The sequence below is a fragment of the Alnus glutinosa genome, chromosome 2, assembly GCF_958979055.1.
Source record: "Alnus glutinosa chromosome 2, dhAlnGlut1.1, whole genome shotgun sequence".
Lineage (NCBI taxonomy): Eukaryota > Viridiplantae > Streptophyta > Magnoliopsida > Fagales > Betulaceae > Alnus > Alnus glutinosa.
Window position 1 is genome coordinate 28,577,063 of NC_084887.1, and position 21,160 is coordinate 28,598,222.

Here is a 21,160-nt window from a genome sequence, read left to right on the forward strand (position 1 = left end):
GAGCTTGTTTATGATTACGAAGACCAAACGATATTATATAGGTTAACTTGACTCAACAGCCAGTAAACTGCTCATTTTATGGAATTATTTATCACGTGCATGCATCATTAATGACGTCTGATTATGTTTGCTCTCTGAATCTTCAACATGTTTATATACTTGTGTTGATCGAAATTGGAAGAAGGGGAAGAATGTTATGGATTCTTTTGAATAGGGTTCGAACTTGACACTTCTATTTTGATATCATGTTAAATTATTATTTATCTCAAAAACTTAAGCTGATAGGAAAAGATAAATTTCAACACGTAGAATATTTAATTAAAATGATGATAAATAATGTATTCTAGGTTTGAACTAATTAGATCTTTGGCTCTGATACCATGTTAAATCAGCACTCATCTCAAAAGCTTAAATTGATAGAAATAGATAAATTTAATCATTTAATTACTTTAACACTTCCTCTCACGTGTGGGCTTAAACTCCATTTTAATAGGTGAGCCCAACACGTAGAATATTAAATTAAAATGAGAGGTAAATGAATGAGATAAGGTTCGAACTTAAGACCTCTACTCTGATATCATAAAGGAAATCATTATGCTAAAGGAAAATAAAAGCAATAGCGGAAATAAAAGAAATAGAGACAAGAGATTTTGCGTGGTTCAGTCTATGACTTACGTCCGTAGGATAAAGCCCAAATGGCTACATTAAGATAAATAAGAGCATAATGTTACATTTTAAGTTTTATCCTATAGACATAGGTCATAGACCGAACCTCCTAAAATCTCTTATCTCTATTTCTTTTATTTTCAATTAGCATTAAGATTTTCTTCAGTACGAAGTTAGAATTATCCTATCACTTGGCAAAGAAAAAAAAAATATTCCGATTATTGAATTCGGAAAATTGCAAAAAGATGTGGAATGCTAAAAGGTGCATTACTATTACTTTTTCGTCCCAGTAAAATGGCAAGGTACGTAGGGTCCATTTTGAATTTGCGATTTAAAAAGTTCAATTTTTTTAAAAATAACGATTTAAAAATACGTGATTTAAAAATGTTCTTTTTAAAACACAGTTAAGCATTTAGCAAAATCGCAGTTTGACCTTTAAAATCGTTGTTTAGCCTTTAAAATTGTTCATTTTCAAAAAAGTATCCACTTGCCTGCAATATGAAAAAAAAAAAAAAAAAAAAAGATAAAAAGATTTTCTATGTCTTTAAATTACAATTTTTTAAAAACACAATTCCAAACGATTCATTTTTTGCGATTTAATTTAAAATTGCACTTTTTGTCTACAAAATTGTAATGTCTAACGCACCCTTAAACTAGGATTGGGATCACGCCAATTAATTGATCAAATTGCTAACAATTTAAGCAATTATTATGAAAGAGCTCTTGTGAGACTTAACTGTCCAGATAGATAGCCGGACAATACAAAATTTATTTAGGCAATTGAATTACATATAGATTCTCTCACAATAACTATCAAAAGCAATTTGGGTGACTAATTGTTGTGAATCCCCGTCCGAAATGAATACAACTCCCAAAGTCCCAAGTCCTTTTTTTTTCTTTCACTTTTACCTCTTTAATTCCCAACTTCCATCAACGTCTTACCCTCGGCTACACTAGAGATTCGTCAGGGAAGGGAAAAAGTAAATAATGAGGATATATATAGCCTGAATCACGAGTCTTATATATTTGTTAAACGCGTGTAGTGTGTGAATATATGCATCCACAAAATTACCACAACAGTAGGCAGTTGGAGGCTCCAGTCAGGCAGTCATCCATCTCCCCAGCTGCTTTTGTATATTTTCCTCTCTTCAAAAATTTGATTTTGTTATAATAATGTTACCCCAGCTGATTCTAAACATTATACAAAACTTTACAAGGGACTTGTGAAGGCAAACCAGATAGCAGAATTAGATTAAAATCCATCATATACACTGCATTAATTAGGAGATCGATGCATTGGGGTTGGTGTTGGAAATAAGTCGGACTTCATATACATCATTCCCACTCTTTCCTGCATGCACAATTAAGTTTATATTACTAATTAGGTTTGTGCTTTTCAGCCCTTTTAAGATTGTCATTTAAATACATGAAATGCTTACCAACTTCGGCTGTGATCCCCGGTCCGAAGAATGAAGCAAATTTTGCCTATAACTCATAATTGAAAATGAAGAAATTAGTATGCATTTATATTCTTGCATTAAGATTACAAACAAAATTATGAAGTGTTTATCATTAAATGATTTTCATGATTCACATATATACGCACACATAACAACAACAAAAAAAAAAAAAAAATCCCGCAAGCTCATAGAATTATTTTACCTGTCTTTTCTCAAAATCTGACAACTGCAGAGCTTTGGCTTCAAACACCAGGATTAAACAGTATTTACCATCTTCTGTGACCTAAGATATTGTAGAAAAATAAGGCAGCAGAAAGTGGGTACTAGTCATCACACACAGATACCGGCCAATCAAACAAAAACATTATCTAGAAAAACTATCGGTAAGCAAGGCTCCTGTCAAACGACAAACAGTCTCGAACAACACGGTGCATAACAGATAGACGTGGAATAAGTTCTAGAGAAGCTAGTAGTTGAATACGCAAGAGATCGATATCAAAATTTGAGGACCTCTGACAACTGAAGGCTCAAGATTTCTATATAAATGCACAATGCCTAAATATAACTGGGCAAGCAAAGGTTGAAAAACCTTCTCTTGCGCATGATAGGAAAACTCATCTTGAAGTGTACAAGTTCCTAAACTGAAGAATAAATGCTAATGACTAAATAAGTAGCCACCAATGACATTGATTTAGTTCGACATTTTTGTGTATGGCAGAACATTCATAAGTTCTTACAAAATAAATAAGTAAATCAAGTCAAGGAAGCATACTTCTTCACGAATCGTTTGTAGAATAGGAGCACTCCTCCGTGGAATTCCTCCACCCTGTGAAATACAGCAGAAAAAACTGATGTCAAAGCATATCTACGGGTTAAGGACCAAGTAGAAAATCCGTGACACCCACACAACTACACAAGACACCAACCCACTTCGCCCACAAGCGTGCAAAGATTTTGACATATTCCCAGACACAGTTTATCCCACGTATAAAAGCATGAATAGTAGTCAAACATTCACTGGACAAAATATCTAATTACCAAGATATCCAAATTAATGTGCCTCACCAAAATTATGATTTCTTAGTGGCCTCCACTTAAACTAAGGCTTTTATGCCACTTTTTATGTTTCATGTGCCTAATTAATTGGACACGCAAAAAAATGAAAATAACACTTATACTTCACATGAGTTCCTTTTTCCCCTTGCAAGTAAAAAGATTCCATTGCAGGGAAAAAGAAAACTAGAGCTTGGTCCCCACTTCTTATATTTTATGAGTTAGTTTGGTAACTTTGGTCCCACTTAAACTAGAGTTTCCTCTAATGCTCATTCTATTTCATATCAGTTGCATCCCTAATATTTCATCGAATACACAATTTTTCTTTAAATAAATGAAAAAGGCAAAAAGGGAAAAGAAAAAAAGAAGATGTACTACTTGAACAACATGTTCCTACTTAAATTAGAGAATCTAAATTTCAATAAAAATAAAAAATAAAAAAAATCCAACAACAACAACAACAACAACAAAAGGTGAGACATTTCTACATAAACCAGGGTTTTCTTTTTTGCCTTATTTAATATTCTTTCAATAATATCATTATGAATGCAGACTTTCTTTTTCTTCAGGAAAATCTCCTTATATATTCTTTCTTTTTCTTTTTGTCTCTTTTGATAGCCAAGCTATCTGTAAAATTATAGTTGAATGTGAAAAGCAAAAATGCTCATTGATGTTAACCTGGCCAAACTGAACAGAAGAAAAAGAATAAAAGAAAAAGGAAAACCAATTTGATAACTTTCTCTCTTCTTCTTTTTTGTTGGATAAGTCAATTTGATAACTTTCACATGTATGTAAACTTTAGCTAGAATTTAATATATAACATCGAGGACACCTATTAAAATTTTGAGCAACTCATAACAATGTCTTCTTCAGTTTACGACCAAAAGTCATGCTTATGTGCTTCACGTGGACAAAAAATGATAGTAAAATAAAATACCCCAAACACAAGCACATTGTGCACATAAATAATGTACCTATAAATTAAGCACATCTTCTGCCATATACTCTTTCATTTACATGCACCCCCCCCCCCCCCCCCCCCCCCCCCCCCCCCCCCCCCCAAACAAAACAATAAAAATGCTAAAGAGACATAAAAGGTTGCAACAACTCAAATCAGCAGGGCAAGTTGCTCCTTTTGAAGGCATTGTCCCTTTTGCAGGCAAGGGCAGATTCTGAGGTAGACCCCAGCACCAAAAGTCCCACAGGATTAAAGTAGTGGCCAGATCCTTATTATATTTACAGACTGACAATTGAAGACATGGCACTGGGCCCCAGAGATTTGAAAAATATTACAAAAGTTCCAATAGCAAAAAAAAATAAAAAATTGTTTGTCCTCCCAATTATTACTCCCTAGATTTTACCAAGATGTTGTTGATGTTTTACTGTTAGATAGTGTTTTTACATGTGGCTCGGTATGGGGAAGCAATGGGGAAAATTCTTAGTGAGGGGTCATACTACATTGCTAGTAAACTCTTAATTGTTAAGAAACGGCAACCAGGTACCATATAGAAGACGTGCACCTTTACAAAGATCCCGGTTTGGTTTAAATTGTATGATGCTCCTATTGGACTACCGTGGGATGAGAGACTAAGTTACATTGGCATCAATATAGGGAACCCACTCTACCAGGAGTAGGGTCAATTTTGCTCACATCCGTGTTGAGATTGAAGCAGACCAGGAGATTCCTATATCCATGAAGCTGAACCTGGGTAATGGTAAAGTTGCTGAAGTTGGTGTTGAAATGCCACAGTGACCTCCCAAATGCGGAAGCTGCAAGTCCTTCGGGAATACTTCTTAAAAAAAGCTTTACAAATGCTAGTTTGCATCCAACAAGAGCAAAATAAGACCAACCTAAGCAAGAGTGGAGGGAAAATAAAGACAAGACAAATGCTAGACAATACTGAGTGGAAAAGAAAGCAGAAAGCAGTAGAGACAAATCCTACTGAGGTTGAGAGTTGAAAAAATACGATTTAGACCCCAAGTTGTAACAAAGAGTGAATATGTTAATCTTTACAACAATGAAGATTAATAAAGTTATCAACTTTCAATCCAACCATCACAGATATCAATACCAAAATCAAGAAAGCAGTAAAAAAAATCAACACAAAGAATTTGATAACGAAGTGAAAACCTTTTAAAGAAATCTTCAAAAATAAAACCACTCTGAAGGCCAGCCAACTCCAAAGGCATATATTATAGAAGACTTAAGTTGCAAATTGTTCTATTTACAAAACCTTTGTAACTCTAAAGACCCAATCTCATAACCACAGTAAACGACATGTTCACCTCCCACCGCAATGAGTCCATAACCTCTAGTCTTCTTCTATATGGATCACATTCATTAACGAACCTCGTCCGCTCCAAAACCGGATTTCCGGTAGCTGCATTCTATTATGTGGCTTGATTTGGCAAAGAAGAAACTATGAGAAGTTTATAATCTGTTTAGGCTCAAGAACAACGATAAAACTTCTCTCACAACAAAGGAATAATGCTTCTCTTGATGTATGGAAGTTGTGGTATGTGAGGCTTATATATGGGAGAAAACACAACTTTTTAGACTAAGTCAGCTAGAACTTTCACAATCTGCCGCAATTTCGTTTAAACGAGATCTATAGTCTCACACTTTTGAACATGTGGCATTCGAACAAACTTCGAATGACATTCCGACCGAAGCATTATGTGATCCTCTCGTTTGAACAGACATCGAACGAATTTGCAAATGGAGCTGTCTGAAACTACTTTTGATCCTCTATTCCATCAGGATACAACCAGGACAGCAACCGAACCATTCTGGAACTTAGCATAGAATCTTGTTCAAACAAAACTGATCTTGTTCCAATTTCTTTGTTTTTCACTCTTTCAGCTCCAAAAATGCATTGACTCAACCATAGACCAAAAACTTACACCCAAAGATGTTTTGATACTGAGTTTGCTGACACTGAAAACCTGACGAGTAAAGACAGTGTAAAAGATGATAATAATCCTCAAACAAATGGTGGCAGTAGTAATATGTTTGATGTTCTATCTTCCTGCCAAGTGAAAGAGGGTTTGAGCTCTTCTGGACAGGTGGAATTTAAGCATTCTGGAAAAGATGTGTGTTCTCTGGAGGACAACAAAAGGAAAGATGGGGAAAGACTCTTTCAAAGGCACCAAAGTGGGACTGGAAGGGAAAGAATTGAGCAAACCTCCATAGTTTAACTAAACTCTCAAGCTGTGAGAGTAATTGGGCTTGCTGAATGTACTTGTGTGCTTGAGCTGTTTTATTGTACTTTTTATTGTAGCTTGTGTTTTAGGAGAGCCTAATCTCTAGGTTTGTGAGACAACTCCAGGTTGTTGGCCTCCCATGAATGAGGGGCAAGTTTCTACGATGCAAAAGGGATCAGGGACCCCACTGCTTGCGTTGAGCATTGTTGTATATATTTTTTTATTTTGCTTATAACATTACTTACCAAAGAAAAAAATAAACAATACAAAAATTCACCAATAGTATACAACAGGAAGAAAAGAAGAACAATTCGACCCATGAGGAGTATTTAACTACTCAAAAATCTCAATACTATATAAAGTAAGTATAATTCCAACCAACACGTTTACAAAATGCATAAACAAACCATTGGTAAAGTGACCAAGAACAGATTTTCCACAGGGCATTAAACAAGCTGCAAACATAGATGTAGTCCAACTACAGATCGCTGGTTAACAACCACCTGAACAAATGGCAGAACCATTCACTGGTGACAAAACCTTGGGTTAAAGGCCCGCTAAAAACTGACTATGTCTACAAACTTTCGTCATTTATGATAATCATGCATTTTGTACTTGGTAGTGCCACACTTTTTATTATGGTTGCATCACTTCTAGAGCAGCTCTAGCTAACCAAACTAGCTTGAGCAATGATGTTCCTAACACCAAAAGTAGAACTTTTTAACAGATTTTATAGATCAAGGAGACAGAAGCCCAATAAAAAGGAGAAAAAAATATGCCATAGTTACTTCTCATTTTTCAAGTATTATAGACAATTAGTTCTCGACTGATATCAAGAGATCAAAGAATGTACATTGATAACATGACACTGTACTTGATCCATGATTTTTTGAGTCTTCTTACAATTCCAACTGAATGCTGGAAATTATGAAGCTCATATTTGGGAAACCTGCCCGCACACCCTTATTATCTAGTACAACATATTGACAGCAAATTTTGATATTTTTAAAGGGCTTTATGATATAGCTCAACTTCATGTTCCACATATGAATGCAACGTACTGTTCAAAATTTGAGGTTGCAAGTTATTCTCCATTTCTAGGCAAGGTTGCTTCAGATGTGACTCATCTTCTCATGAGAGGCTTCAGATCCTTATATTGAGATACAATCATTGCTTTCTCCCTCCTCTATCACATATAGGGCAATTGATTTTAAGTGCCCCAGAGCATTTACAGTTTTGTCTCAATTTGCTTTATTCATATTTAAAGCAGCCAGTCCAAATCAAGAAGTTTGTGAACAGCTATTTAAATGTGTTATCAAATGAAGCACTAGACAATAGTTTTCATATAATTTGTCTCTATATCTCACTTTTTACTGGAGCATGTGTGAGATGCTTCATCAGATATTACCTAAAAATATGTCTTCTCATATGTCAAGGATGAGTAAGAGTAAAAGCAGGATTGACAACAGAACAGTACTCTTGATTCCTTTTTAAGGTTCAGGCAGGAAATGATCAAGGAGCTTGAAGCAACAGGAGAGAAAAATGGCCTTGGTAGTTTATCAATATGGAAATTTTCAAGGGTGAATAAGAAAAAGTTATATGTACCAGGGGATTTTAAAATATTTTTACGTTGGCAAAGGATTAATCACAAACACAAATTGCGTAGTAAAAATGATATTAGAGAACATACTTGACCATACTGAAAAATCCGTTTCAATGCCTCATCCAAATGCTGCTCATCCCCATAGCGATATCTTATAACATCATTTCTGACCTATTAAATATTCAAAAAAGGCAAACCATAGATAAAATTATTTGGGCAAGCTCAATCAGAATATAGTATAAATTTTCACTTTGGATACAAGTGACATATATCAAGTAATGACATGGAGTAATCAGTACAGACTCAAACATGTTTGACTATAAGGTTAGTACAAAATGGGACAAGTTAAGGCTTAGTAATGATGTGCTTGATGCAGATATACACCACAAGATCATTAAAGACAGAAATTCACTGAAAATTGAGTGATCAAAGGGTCTCAAAGGGACATCATCTTGAAGCTTATGTTCAAAAAGACTATTTTCCCAAGATGACATATTTTCACGCTTCTTATGTGCAAAAAAATCATTGTCATCAAGACCCTTATTCCTTTCTTTTTTTCTCATTCTCTTTTCAATTTTTTCTCAGTCAGCATCAAGACAACATGTTGGGGGTATATTCATTGCAATCGCCTTATATTCAAAAGATATAGAAATCACAAAACATGTGGCTTTGATATTCCACCCTCCCCAAAAAGAAAAATCAAAAACATGTTGCTATGAGTACATACAAGGAACAAAAGATTAAAAAGGGAAAAAAACAAATCAAGCTTTTAACTGTTGGAAATGTTCTTGACATTATTCAATTCTGAAACTGAGAAAAGAACAGTTACAAGTTACAACAGATATAGGAGAACCTTGTGAGCAGCATTATTTGCTAAGATTCTGTATAAGCTAAGAAGAGTGAGCTGATTTAATTAAAGTACCTGCTTAAGGATTGGAGTGGCACATGTTTCTCTCAAGTTTAGAGCATCTGAGTAAGTCAAGCATGGGACTGGTTTCAGTTCCGCATACTGCAAAATGGTCAAAAGGCTATCTATGATGCAGACAGAAAGACACGTCAAGTGATTCTCATCACTATTAATTAAAAAATGTGCTGAAATTTTAATACATAAGAAATTATCATAACTTCATCCTTCAAAGGGATTCAAGCAGACTATATAGATTTTATTTTTTATTTTTCTTTGAGAGATATGTAGTTTTAACAATACAAATCAAGGTAATATCAAGTGGAGAAATTAAATTATGCAACATAAAAATGATCAAATCACTGTGGCTGCTACACTTTTTCCCCCTTTACGTGGCAATTAAAACTGCACTTAGCATTTCTTATAGAACTTTGTTAAATAAATAAGGGAATCGAGAATGGCTTTTTGGTAAGTAGGAATGCAGAATGGCATTTTGATCTATCCGGAGTTATGCCGAAAAAGTAACATTAAGATCATTGGCTGAAAATCAATGGTGGAACAAGATCCTAAATATATTACAATCCCCTTCCTGAAAAGTATCACCTTCAGCGTAGGATTATTAGTAACTGTTCAATGGCAGACCAATCCCACCTTTTTAATGTTGTTTCCTTCTAGAGTAAGTTACCAGTCCATGTTTTGCAAGATTGGGTGCTCATACCCCATAAGGATTGTGGGCAGCAGCTCCAATTGAATTTTGGTAGGAACTTCTGTGTCTTTTTTTCTTTTTCTTTTTTTAGCCTCAAATACTAAAATTCAATCATGTTTTCAATGAGCCTTCGTGCACAGATATAAAATTCTAGGATGTCCTCATTGGTTTATAGGGCTAAAGATATAATACGCTTATCATTGATGTTCCCTAAATGAATTCCACAAGTTTCTCTAAGCTTTTTTTTTTTTTTTCAATGGCATTAAGAAGAGAAAGTAAAAGTTGAGTACTCTTATGAGAGTAGAACTTGATTTTGAACTATTCAGCAGCTAAAACGTAGCTGATATGCTATTTCTAACGGTCAAAGCAGTCAAATAGTTACATATGCAATGACCATCCCAGGACCAAAAAAAAAATCAATTTACCTTGAGAGCCATGCCAATAATTGCAAGAGGGAAGCCATATGTTAGCATTATTGCTGACCACTCAGATCCCGGGAGGATATTAAAGTAAGCCCCAAACCCATACCTATAGATTGCAAACAAACCAATACATAAATTCAGAGCAATCCACCTTCATATAGAATGGCACTGAACGACTGTGTTATTAGAGTTTAAAAATGTTGTAAAAAAAAAAAAAAAACATGGTATTTCTCAAAGACTATATATAAATCACTCACGACAAGAGTGTAACCCCAACACCTAGGCCAATTGTTCCAAATGAAACCTGCAAACAATCAGTCACAAACCCTTATTAACTTTACAGTGATTGTGAAATAGTAATTCCACATTTATATAGACTTTGCAAACTCATCCACTTCAATACTAGGCGTGCCGGTACCTTAGCGAGCGAGAATTCGTCGTCGGTGGCGATGGTTTTGTCGGCGGGGGAGATTGAGGCGGGCGGGGTTGACTCGGCGGCGCGGAGGACGAAACGGTGCGTTATGGGAGAAATGGGTGTGGAGTGGGGGAGGAAGCGGCTTGCTCGTGTGAGGTGGAGACTAGGAGGTCGCGGTGGGCAGCTGGGATGGAGAGAGAGAAAGCAAAGGCGGTTGCAGAGAGTGAAGTGGTTGGTGTGGGAGCAGAGGATGGTTCCTCCTCTGGGCGCTGATATTGTTTTCATTTTGTCTCGCAGAGCAGTGCTTTGAGTCTCTCCGATAGACTAGAAAGGAGAGCATGTGGATACAGTTTCAGGACCAGAAGCAGTTGGGCAGTTCTCTACCGCCAAATTCTAGATGACGTGTCCTCATGTTTTCTCCAATTTTTATATCCCTTTTAAAATATTTTTAAGGGATAATTGTACCGTTGGTCCCTGTGGTATACCATAATTATTTTTCACTCCCTATGGTTTAAAAAGTTCATGGGAGGTCCTCGTGATATGCAATCATTACAAATCGATCTCTGGCGTCAAATTCTATTAAAATTTTTAACAGATTCCGTCAAATGCCACATGTCGCCAATAAGTTGGCGACAAGTGTCCACCGTAATAAAAAAATATAAATTTTTTTAAAAAAATAAAAATACTTATTTTTAAAAAAAAAATTCAAAAAAAAAAAAGCTGAAGGGGTCAGCCACCCCTGGCCACTCGGGGTGGCCGCGCGCCACCCCAGAGTTGTCTGGGGGTGGCGTGCGGCCACCCCTAGTGGCCTGGAGATGGCCACCCCCTGTGGCTTGGGGGTGGCCGGCTCCTTCAGCTTTTTTTTTTTTTGTTTTTTTTTTTAAAAAGAATAAGTATTTTTATTTATTTTTTAATTAATTTATATATTTTTATTACGGTGGACACGTGTCGCCATCTTATTGGCGACACGTGTCGCTGACGTAGCATTTGACAGAATCTGTTAAAAATTTTAACAGAATTTGACGCCAGGGATCGATTTGTAATTATTGCATATCACGAGAACCTCCCATGAACTTTTTAAACCATATGGAGTAAAAAATAATTATGGTATACCACAGAGACTAACGATGCAATTATCCCTATTTTTAAAAATAGTTTCTCTTCTTTGTTTTATTTCTTAATGACCCAAAAAAAAAGGAAAAATTGCACCGTTGGTCCCTGTGTTATGCCATAATTATTTTTCACTCCCTATGATTTAAAAAGTTCATGAGAGATCCATGTGGTATATAATAATTACAAATCGATCCCTGACGTCAAATTCTGTTAAATTTTTAACAGATTCCGTCAAATGTCATATCAACGCCACGTGTCGTCATCTTATTGGTGACACGTGGCGCTGACATGTCCAATCTTAATAAAAAAATAAAAATTTATTAAAAAATAAATAAAAATACTTATTTTTTTAAAAAAATTAAAATTCAAAAACAAAAAAAAAAAAATGAAAAAACAAAAATGAAAAAGGGGGTGGCTTGGCCAATGGGGGTGGCGTGCGGCCACCCCCAGGCCATTGGGGGTGGCCTTCGGACCACCTTCGGCCACCCCAGTGGCCGGGGGTGTCCATCGGGACACCCCTAGAAGAACCCCCAATGGCCTGGGGGTGGCCACGCGCCACCCCCAGCCACTCAGGGTGGCCATGCGCCATCCCCGGCGGCCTCTGGGGGTGGCCGCGCGCCACCCCCTTTCCCATTTTTGTTTTTTCTTTTTTTTTTTTGTTTTTTCTTTTTTGTTTTTTTTTTTAATTTTAATTTTTTTAAAAAATAAGTATTTTTATTTATTTTTTAATAAATTTTTATTTTTTTTGTTAAGATGGACACGTGTCGCTAATAAGATGGTGACACGTGTCGCCAATAAGATGGTGACACGTGTCGCTGACGTGTAGGGCTAACAGATTCCGTCAAAATTGTGGACGGAAAATCGACATAGGGAGTAAAACGTAATTATTGCATACCACAAGGATCTCTCATGAACTTTTTAAACCACAGGGACCAACGGTGCAATTTTTCCAAAAAATAAAAAATAAAAAAATCTCCACTGCAATGGAAGCACACTCATCAATTTAATCCCTCAATCGTTGCAAAAATTTCCGATAGTCTTTTTGGAGTTGGCAATTTTTGACACAACCTGTGAACCCGACACAAAGATACAGTGTTTGAATTTGAACTAATCGAATTAGAATCATAATCAAGTCAACTCAATTATAATCGTGTCTAGAGAGTCAACCTGCGAGTTGACCCGCGAGCACAATTATAACACGGTTTGGCTGCCGCTTCTAATATTCTATATAATACATATGTTGGATCTTGGCTCTTGGCTCTTAAACACGGAAACACCTGAACCCGTTTGTCAACTCCATACTCCGTCCGTCTAGCACGACCCTTTAAGTAATTGGGTTCTTCGGGTTCGTGTCGTGGAACCCAATTCAAAATCAGATCATGTTCGGTTACATGTTTTAACCCGATTAATAATCGAGTCGGGTTTGTATTGGACCCAATTGTGTAAGCGAGTCAATTGGTCGACACGAACCCGACCCATTAACCCAAATTGCCAAGACTCTTTCACCGTCTTCCTCTATTCCTTTAGAAAGAAGTAAATGGGAAAAGAAAAAAAAAAAAAAAAAATTAAGAAATGTACAGGTAAAATAAATTTTTTCACTTCTTTACTTTTCTAAATATTTCAAAATTACATGGGAAAAAAAATTCAACCAACATATCAGAATTGGTCAAATGATATAGGGATGCAAATTTTGAAAGAGCAATAACATTTAGACTGCTATACAAGAATCATAAAAGCATAAGAATACGAGATGGTTGAAAGAATATATCAGATCAGTCTCATAATGCCACATTGTGCTCATATTTACAAGTACAGTTGGGAGCCTAAAACCCCCCATAGTCAACAAATTTCTGTTTGGGAAAAAGGAAAAAGAGAAGAGACGATGTACAAATACGAAAGTGGGCATAACTTTCACTGGGAGGCATACATGCTGATACAACATTCCCGGATACAAAACATGATAGAAAACCACCATTGGTTCATATGGTCTATTCGCACTTCCCTTTAGATATACACATTTATATCTCCAAAAAAATGGAAGCAAGAGAATGATCCAAAGTACAGCAGAAACTAAATCTCTCTTCTTAGCTGCCTGCTCCATAAAAAGAAAATTTGGTCAGTCTTTAGTCTTGACCTCTAAAGAGGTTTTTTGCATTTAAACAAAACTATCCCAATTTACAAGAAAAGCTCTCAAATCAACCTGTCCTAGAAAACTTCTCTAGAACAAACTGAAACCAATATGCAGTTTCTAATAACAGCAACAATCATAGTGTAAATGATAATGATGATGACAGTCAAGTCCTTTTCCATGATGCAAGGTGTCTTGGAATATAGCTGGCATGAACATTCCCCACTAATTTTACCCACTGTCAATCGCTTGGGTTGGTAGCTGGCATTACAAAACCCAAATCAATAGTTTGGGTTGAGTTCCACAGAACAGCTCAAGTTTGTATGATCAAAGTTCAATCGGGCTACAAACAATATAGGCATCCAACACTCAATTCAAGCTCAACCAATAGGTTTTGAAACAATTGAAATCAGCTTTGGCTTACCTGAATCCAGTTCACTTCAACATTATACTGAACCTTTATAGCACAATTTCACAAACCCTTTAGGTTTTGATATTGCATTTACCTTAAGAAACTCACTTCCATTTGCAACCAAGTACCTGAAATAAACAATCACAAAAATAAAGAGGTTCTTGTAAAATTACCCCAAGTTCTAATATTTATAGGTGGCAAACTATCCAAGCACCAGCTATATCTTTGCTCCATTATTTCCACTTGGAACAGCGTGACCAACATTTTGAATCCTTGGCCTTTTTCCCCTGCAAGCAAAGCACAAGAAACATCAAAATGGTGAAGCACAGCAGAGACCAAACAAGAACGGGACCATAAATTACAAATCCTTGGCATCTGACAGATGCATTTAGATGCTTTCGCTTTATACAGATACTTTTTATCTTTCCTTAGTGTCGCAACTGAGTGTAGATCCACATAAATATCAACAGTAGATACTTCCATAGATTTATTATTTATACTATGACCTAGGACCTCACTTACGCGAGACCAACACTGGGTAATGACATTTCATACAATGACCTAGGAATATGGAAAACTCCACCACAGCATCTCAGCTAGCCTTTAAAAAAACAATTAAAAAGAAAAAAGAAAAGAAAGAAGAAAGAAGAAAGAAAGAAAGAATAGTCTATGATAGGGAGATTGCATCATTGCATAAAAGATATTGACAGTAGGTTATTGATTGATCCCAATGAATTTAGAACCAAGTGCCCAAAACTACAGTTTCACTTTATAATCTGCTTATGTCCCTCGCTTCATCACATAACCAATTTCAGCCATGCTCCCAAAAATCTCTTTTTATAACAGAATTTGTTTCTACATAACTTAACGATGATTGGAAGCCAACAAAACTATTGGCGAGGGCAGGGAGAGTAATGTCTAATTTTTTTCGTTAGCATGTAGGTTCTTCCTTATTTGGCACTGGGAAATCAAATAATAGTAATTGTCTTAGCTCCCACAAACACCAAGTTGTGATATACAAACAGAACAGAGATCCCCTTGGCCAACCCAATAGGGGGGAAAAGGGAAACAGCTTATGATCAACTAAGAAGCAACTTGGACTATGCCACAACTTGCAAGAAGCATTACCAAAATGTATGGAAAAATAATTAAGAGTTTCCTTAAGAAATATCTGCTTATGAAAATTTGGGAAACCTTGTCCAGACAAACCTTTAAATAACATCAGTATCAAAACCACTTCAATATGTTACCCATGTCTCTAAAAGCTTCCTACAAGCTTATAAACCTTTCCCTAGAATTTCAAATGGGAATTTTATATTAGTTTCAAGAAAAAATATCCACATCAATATGTGATTAAAGGGTTTCTATATTACTAAAGACCTTCCCACCCTTGATGAACTTTCATATAAATACCTTCTGGTGAGATAAAAAGCACTCAAACCCTCAAATAAAGCTTTGATAAAAACAAAAGTTTAACTGTACATAACAATTACCTTACAGAATAAAAGTACTGCTCAATCGCTTGTTTCTGTTCAGCACCATAGACAAACCATTTCTCATCAGACGCCACTGCATCCCAGGTTCCCATATCTGCACAATGAAACATGATAGTTGTAGATATGTTGGAATCATGTAGAATTATTATTGCTGATTGCTTGGATATTAATGGTATGATATATAGTCTCAGATGGTTCTAGCTTTGTGCGCTGGACATTTGTGCTTTGCCCTCACTCTCCAAGGAAAAACACCTTGATACTTTTGTGTAAAAACGACATCTGGATTCACTAACTGGATCTTGTACAAAGTAAATTAAGACATTTAGAAACAAAACAAACCTTGAAGTAGAATATCCTTTTCACCAGTATAGCCTTTCAATTTCCAAAATGCACGACCATCAACATCCAAAAACATAGCCTCTGTTCTAATAGCATCAAATCTTGGCCTCTCTATAAGAAAGGAAATGTCAAAAATAGTTTGAAAAACACAACATTCTCTAAGTATTTAAAAAGTATACATATGCAAATATATATATATATATATATATATATATATATATATATATATATATATATATATATATATATATATAACATACATAACTTCAAAAATTAGTAAAGCAATTACCAAACCAATATAATTTGCAATACAGTAGATAGGTTGCTAAGGTTATATTTAATCAGTCTACCCATGTGTTGGTTTCACATTTTACTTGAGTTTGTATGGTGAAAACACCCTGCAACTTCCCTAAACCGGTGTCAAAACATGATATTTTGATCGGCACTACGCTGCTTTTGTTTCTTATTTCTCAAATATTATATGGCAAAGGAAAAAATTTGATCAGCCATTGGCTAGTCAGGGATTTGTAATGAGGATACTAACACCTAAGACATTTTCAGCAACTTCTTTTGGATGACAGTTCACTATGTGAAATTACAAAAATACCTTCTTGTATAATTAACTGGCTCCTCTCCAGTTGATGCGAAAAGTGTCAGACAACTATTAATTACCAAAGCTTAAATTAAATAAATAGATTCTCAAACGTTAACATAATATTAGAAGGTGATATGTTTAATATTGTAAACCCTCAGACAAATATAGAAAGGTTCCCCTGTATAGATTTCACAGCGTCAACTCCACAAGTGAAAGATCAACCCTACTAATATTTTTTTAAAGAAAGTATCTTGAACACCACAAAATCAGATAAACTTTAAAAATTGGAAATCCTGAACTTACTCTTAGATACCATGCCCTTAGCATCAAGCATCTCAGCATGAGCTTGAGCAGCATCACTTTTTATTCTTGAAATAATAGCTTCATGCTCTGAAATAGAAAGAGGAACACCATTTTTTGCAATAATAGCTTTGGCCACCTCATCCCGCAACTTCTGCTTTACACGTTTCTCCTATACCAAAAACCAGTTTCAGATTAGAAACCAATTAAAGAACATTATTTCTAAGCTTGGAAAGATGCATGACTTATTATTTTCATTACCTTCTCCTTTGCAGCGATAAGCTTTTCTTTTGCTTTCTTCTCTTGTTCTACAACTTTTGAATTTTGGTCATCAATCCAACTCCTCAATTTTCTAGATTTATATTCAAGTATTTCCCATCATACTCTAAACTAGGCTTATAAATTAAAATGTAAAAATATAAAAATTGGAGAAAAGAAAAAGAAAGAAGAATGAAAGAAAAAAGATATTTAAAAACATAATTTACACATTAAATCCTTTTTTACTTACATTGTGCCTAGAGCCTCATCACAAAGAAAATTTATGATTCTAAGTTTCATTGAGAAGTTTAAGTTGTCATATTCATCAGCACCTCTATCAAAGCAATCCAAGTGCAGTTCTTTCAACGCACATTGGGATTCGGAGATGCATTTCCCCAGAGCTGGCCACCATGACTTTCTTTCATTTGTCGGACTTGATGAAAGAAACCTAAACAGAAAATGCTAGCAGATAATCAACTAGTCCATCCAAAAAAAGAAGAAGAAAGAAGTTAACTTTATATATAGGGTTATTAAGTAAAATTCATACTCTTTCCCCGCATCCTTTTGTATTAAAGACAAAAGTTGGATATGAAATTGAACTGTCATTGAATATTGAGCTCGCCGCCCACGTCTCCCATATCTTAATTCTTGAAGTAAAGATTCAGCTTGTCCTTTTTTAACATCAAGCACCTAAATAAATTAAAAAAAAAAAAAAAAAAAAAAAAAAAAAAAAAAAAAATGGGGGTACCAAGAATGAAGTCATGAGTTCAAAATATGTTGGGTTGGTGTATAACTTCCCAATCTAAATATATGCCTGTACATACAAACACATATATAACTGACATGCAATACAAGGAAATCAATCTCCAACCTAAAGAAACAGCCAATATAAGAGTGCAGCAGTGTAGAGGAAGAAGCTTAGTGGCATATTTTTGTATGGGAACATAGACCATTAAATAGATTGGCATTAAATGGAAATTTGCAATAACCAATCGATGCAGTATCTTTAAGAAATTCAGCACTCAATTAGGTTTCTTGTTAAGTTCTTGAAGGCTTCTTGGATGGGGCTTGATCTATACCTGGGAATGGTATTTATAAATCCTAAAAGAATTTTATGGTTGTTTGGTAGTAAAACCATGACTGTAACAATCGATGCTAAATTGTTTAATTGTCCATATTGAATAATGATTGCACAATCAACTGATATATAATTAACAGACAAACAAAGATACGGCAATCAATTAGCAGATTCACAGATTTGAGTTTTGGTCTTAATAAAACCAGAGTTAAATTTACCTTTCCAAAAGAGGCACAAAATTCTAAAAATTGTAATGCATGTCCAACATCTTCAGGATGTAACTCAATGTCGGCTATGCTCGCCAAGTTGGCACCCTGAGGCATAGGAATGTCAGCGTCAAATTCTGTGTTCTCAATATTCATGGTACACCATGGCATTCGGACTTTCTTAGGCTTGGCCCGGGCATTCTCATTCTTCAAAGCATTCGACATTCCTGCATCTTGCTGAGTTTTAGCATCCTTCTTGGAGAGGACACTGCTATCTTTTCCATTTATTTGAACTTCTTTTTTAGAGATCTCCTCAGACCTTATAGGTTTTATCAGGCTACTTCTATTTGGGTCAGCACCTTCATCCCTGCTGCCATTACACATTTCCTTCAATCCTCCCCGCTTTGTTTTCTTTGACTTCTTCTCACTACAGCCTGTTGCCGACATCTGAGAATTCAAGTCAGCATCAGCCTTTCCATCAAAAGAATTTTCCTTTCCCATTTTCCTCGGTGAAACCACTTCAGGTCCCTGTGAAGGAACATAAACCCCATCATTCAAACAAACCAAAAGCTAAAATGTTGGTGCATGGTACTAAGGAAACACCATCAAACCTTGTTTGAAGCAACCGCCTTTTTCGGCGAGACACCTGCAATTTCAACAACCTCTTCTTCACCCAAATTATCAGGACCTTTGACTTTCAGCATTTCCAAAACAGATGAATACCCAGCATTCTTGGCTGTTAGCACTAGTATGCCAGTGGGTTTCTGACCTTTTTTCTTCCTAGAAAAAAAAATATTATCTTTCAGAATCACAAAAATACTTACAATAACAAATAAAAATAACGGGTAGCTCACATCGTCGAACACTTACATGCAGAAACTGCAATTGCAAATGCCTCTACACTTGGGACATTTCCAGTCATCCAACATCTCCATCTCCTCTGCTTTCTCTCCATATCTAAGTTAAATTAAACCAAATGAATTGGCCAATAGCATAAATAAAACTAGTATCAATTATTCCACAAAACTAAGACTTGAATAAGAAGAAAAAGAAGTTTATCATCAAATCTAACCTGTTCAATAGGCATTTGTGACAGAACCTTATGGTACAAGGCTTGTTTACTTTCAGGTTCTTACATGATGCCGTAAAATCCATTGTTTTTTGACGACACTTCACCATTATATCAAAAATATAAGAAAACAATCATTAAAATTCTACAGAGAAAAAAAAAAAAAAATCAACCAATCAAAAGTTCATCAACTCAAATTGTCATTAGCACTCCATTCGGTCGCTGAGAAGAGAAATGAATCTTCAAAATGGCCACAAATAAAAAAATTCTGAAACCTAGGATTTGCGATGTATACATTTCCCATACAATAACTTTTTTTCTAATTCAAAGGGGGAAGGGGGAATTCCTATACAATAACTTAAATCCATGTTGCAAAGCCAACTAAGTGTGACAAACTGAGACTCAGGAATTTTAATTTCTTTCATTTGCCCACGTTTTTCTCACCAACCAAAAAGAACAAAAATGGGTATTCAAGTCTTAAAGGGACACCCTACTTGCAATAAAACAAATTAATGCCTCTGGGCTTAATTGAGCAAAGACGTTATTTTCCTTAGATCGCAAACAGAGAAGAAGGCTAATAAATATTCAGGTTTCTCGTCAGCCAAACATAACAGAAACAGGGAATTCGAAAATCCAAACGGGAATCACCTGGTGACAGGTCTTCCCATTCTCAGAATCGTAGATTCGGTTCCCGACGACGCGAACTCCGGGGCACTTTGCGCGCTTCGCTTTGTTCCCATTACCACCCTCGCCGTCGACGACCTGGCTCCCCTTCTTCGTGTCCATGCTCTCCTTCTCCTTCTTAGCGGGGACTTTGGTTGCAGAGGTCGAGGAAGCAACGGCCATTGCTGAAAAGTCTTTTCAGTGTTTCTGTTTTCTGTTTACGCTGTCTTAAGAGAGAAAAGAGTGTTGCTTGGCGCGAATGTGCCTTTTGAACTTCTTTTGAATTTCGTTCGCTTTCGTTTTTTCCCTCTTATTATTTGTTATTGGCAGTGGCGGGACGCGATAAATTAAAAGAGGAATTAAAATGTAGGGAAAATGAATTCCCGCGATTTGGAATTTTGGAGCGGTGATGAAGGGCGCTGAAAATTGGTCGGTCCAAAACGTTGCCATTTTTGGGATGAGTAATGCTATTCATTACCCGCATCTTGCCCTTTTAATCATGTATGGTATGGTATGGGTTTTCGTAGCATAATGTGCATATCATGATTATACATGCGGTTATCATTTTTAGGTAACCGCATCTCTTCACTTTTTTTTTTTTTTATTTCTTAACATGTCTACACAAGAAGGGAGGGGGGATTCGAACTAGTGACCTCCGCTTTATGAGGCGTGGTCCCTAGCCGATTGAACTACCCCTTGGAAACGCATCTCTTCGCTTAGAAAGACAATTATTAACAATTAACCACACGGTTATTACGATTATTTAAGGCAAAAATGCACCGCTAACTGTCTATCATGTAATTGTCCTTTTGTACATATATAAAGGGGTTTTGGCATTTTTTATAGCATATTTTAAACAATTTTTGAAACTGTTTTGTGCCTGTTTTTAGCATTTTTAGATTATTATTTTTTAAAGCTTTAGTGTTTTAAATGAAATTCATATCTTGATTTTACGTTCCAATTAAGCTTCCAGCTTAAAAATAACAAAACAAACTATCATATCAGAAATATTTGATTATTTTTCTATCGAGTAAAATCGATCTTCTCATCAAGTGAATTCTTTGCAGAAA

The 21,160-nt window shown here is 35.7% G+C and overlaps 2 protein-coding genes across 3 annotated transcripts; both read right to left on the minus strand.

Annotated features, from left to right (window-relative positions):
• Positions 1–1,666: 1,666 nt before the first annotated feature.
• LOC133859231 (uncharacterized) lies at positions 1,667–10,792 on the minus strand. The gene is made up of 9 exons (XM_062294565.1): positions 10,437–10,792; positions 10,276–10,322; positions 10,022–10,124; positions 8,909–8,995; positions 8,074–8,157; positions 2,899–2,952; positions 2,329–2,409; positions 2,106–2,151; positions 1,667–2,017 (listed from the first exon to the last, which is right to left on the minus strand). Exons 1-9 carry the CDS (start codon positions 10,716–10,718, stop codon positions 1,947–1,949), a joined length of 855 nt encoding a protein of 284 aa, XP_062150549.1. The 5' UTR covers positions 10,719–10,792; the 3' UTR covers positions 1,667–1,946.
• A 2,505-nt stretch (positions 10,793–13,297) lies between these two features.
• On the minus strand, positions 13,298–20,309 carry LOC133861234 (uncharacterized). 2 transcript variants are annotated; one of them, XR_009898980.1, is made up of 13 exons: positions 20,076–20,309; positions 19,431–19,528; positions 19,229–19,315; positions 18,970–19,138; positions 18,371–18,886; positions 17,622–17,764; positions 17,325–17,522; positions 17,078–17,168; positions 16,820–16,988; positions 15,922–16,032; positions 15,580–15,676; positions 14,099–14,373; positions 13,298–13,638 (listed from the first exon to the last, which is right to left on the minus strand). XR_009898980.1 is itself a non-coding variant. In XM_062296974.1 (13 exons), exons 1-12 carry the CDS (start codon positions 20,271–20,273, stop codon positions 14,304–14,306), a joined length of 1,947 nt encoding a protein of 648 aa, XP_062152958.1. In that variant the 5' UTR covers positions 20,274–20,309; the 3' UTR covers positions 13,298–13,638; positions 14,260–14,303. The 2 variants fall into 2 exon arrangements, 1 of the variants encoding a protein (XP_062152958.1); XM_062296974.1 differs by having other exon boundaries at positions 14,260–14,373.
• Positions 20,310–21,160: the final 851 nt, after the last annotated feature.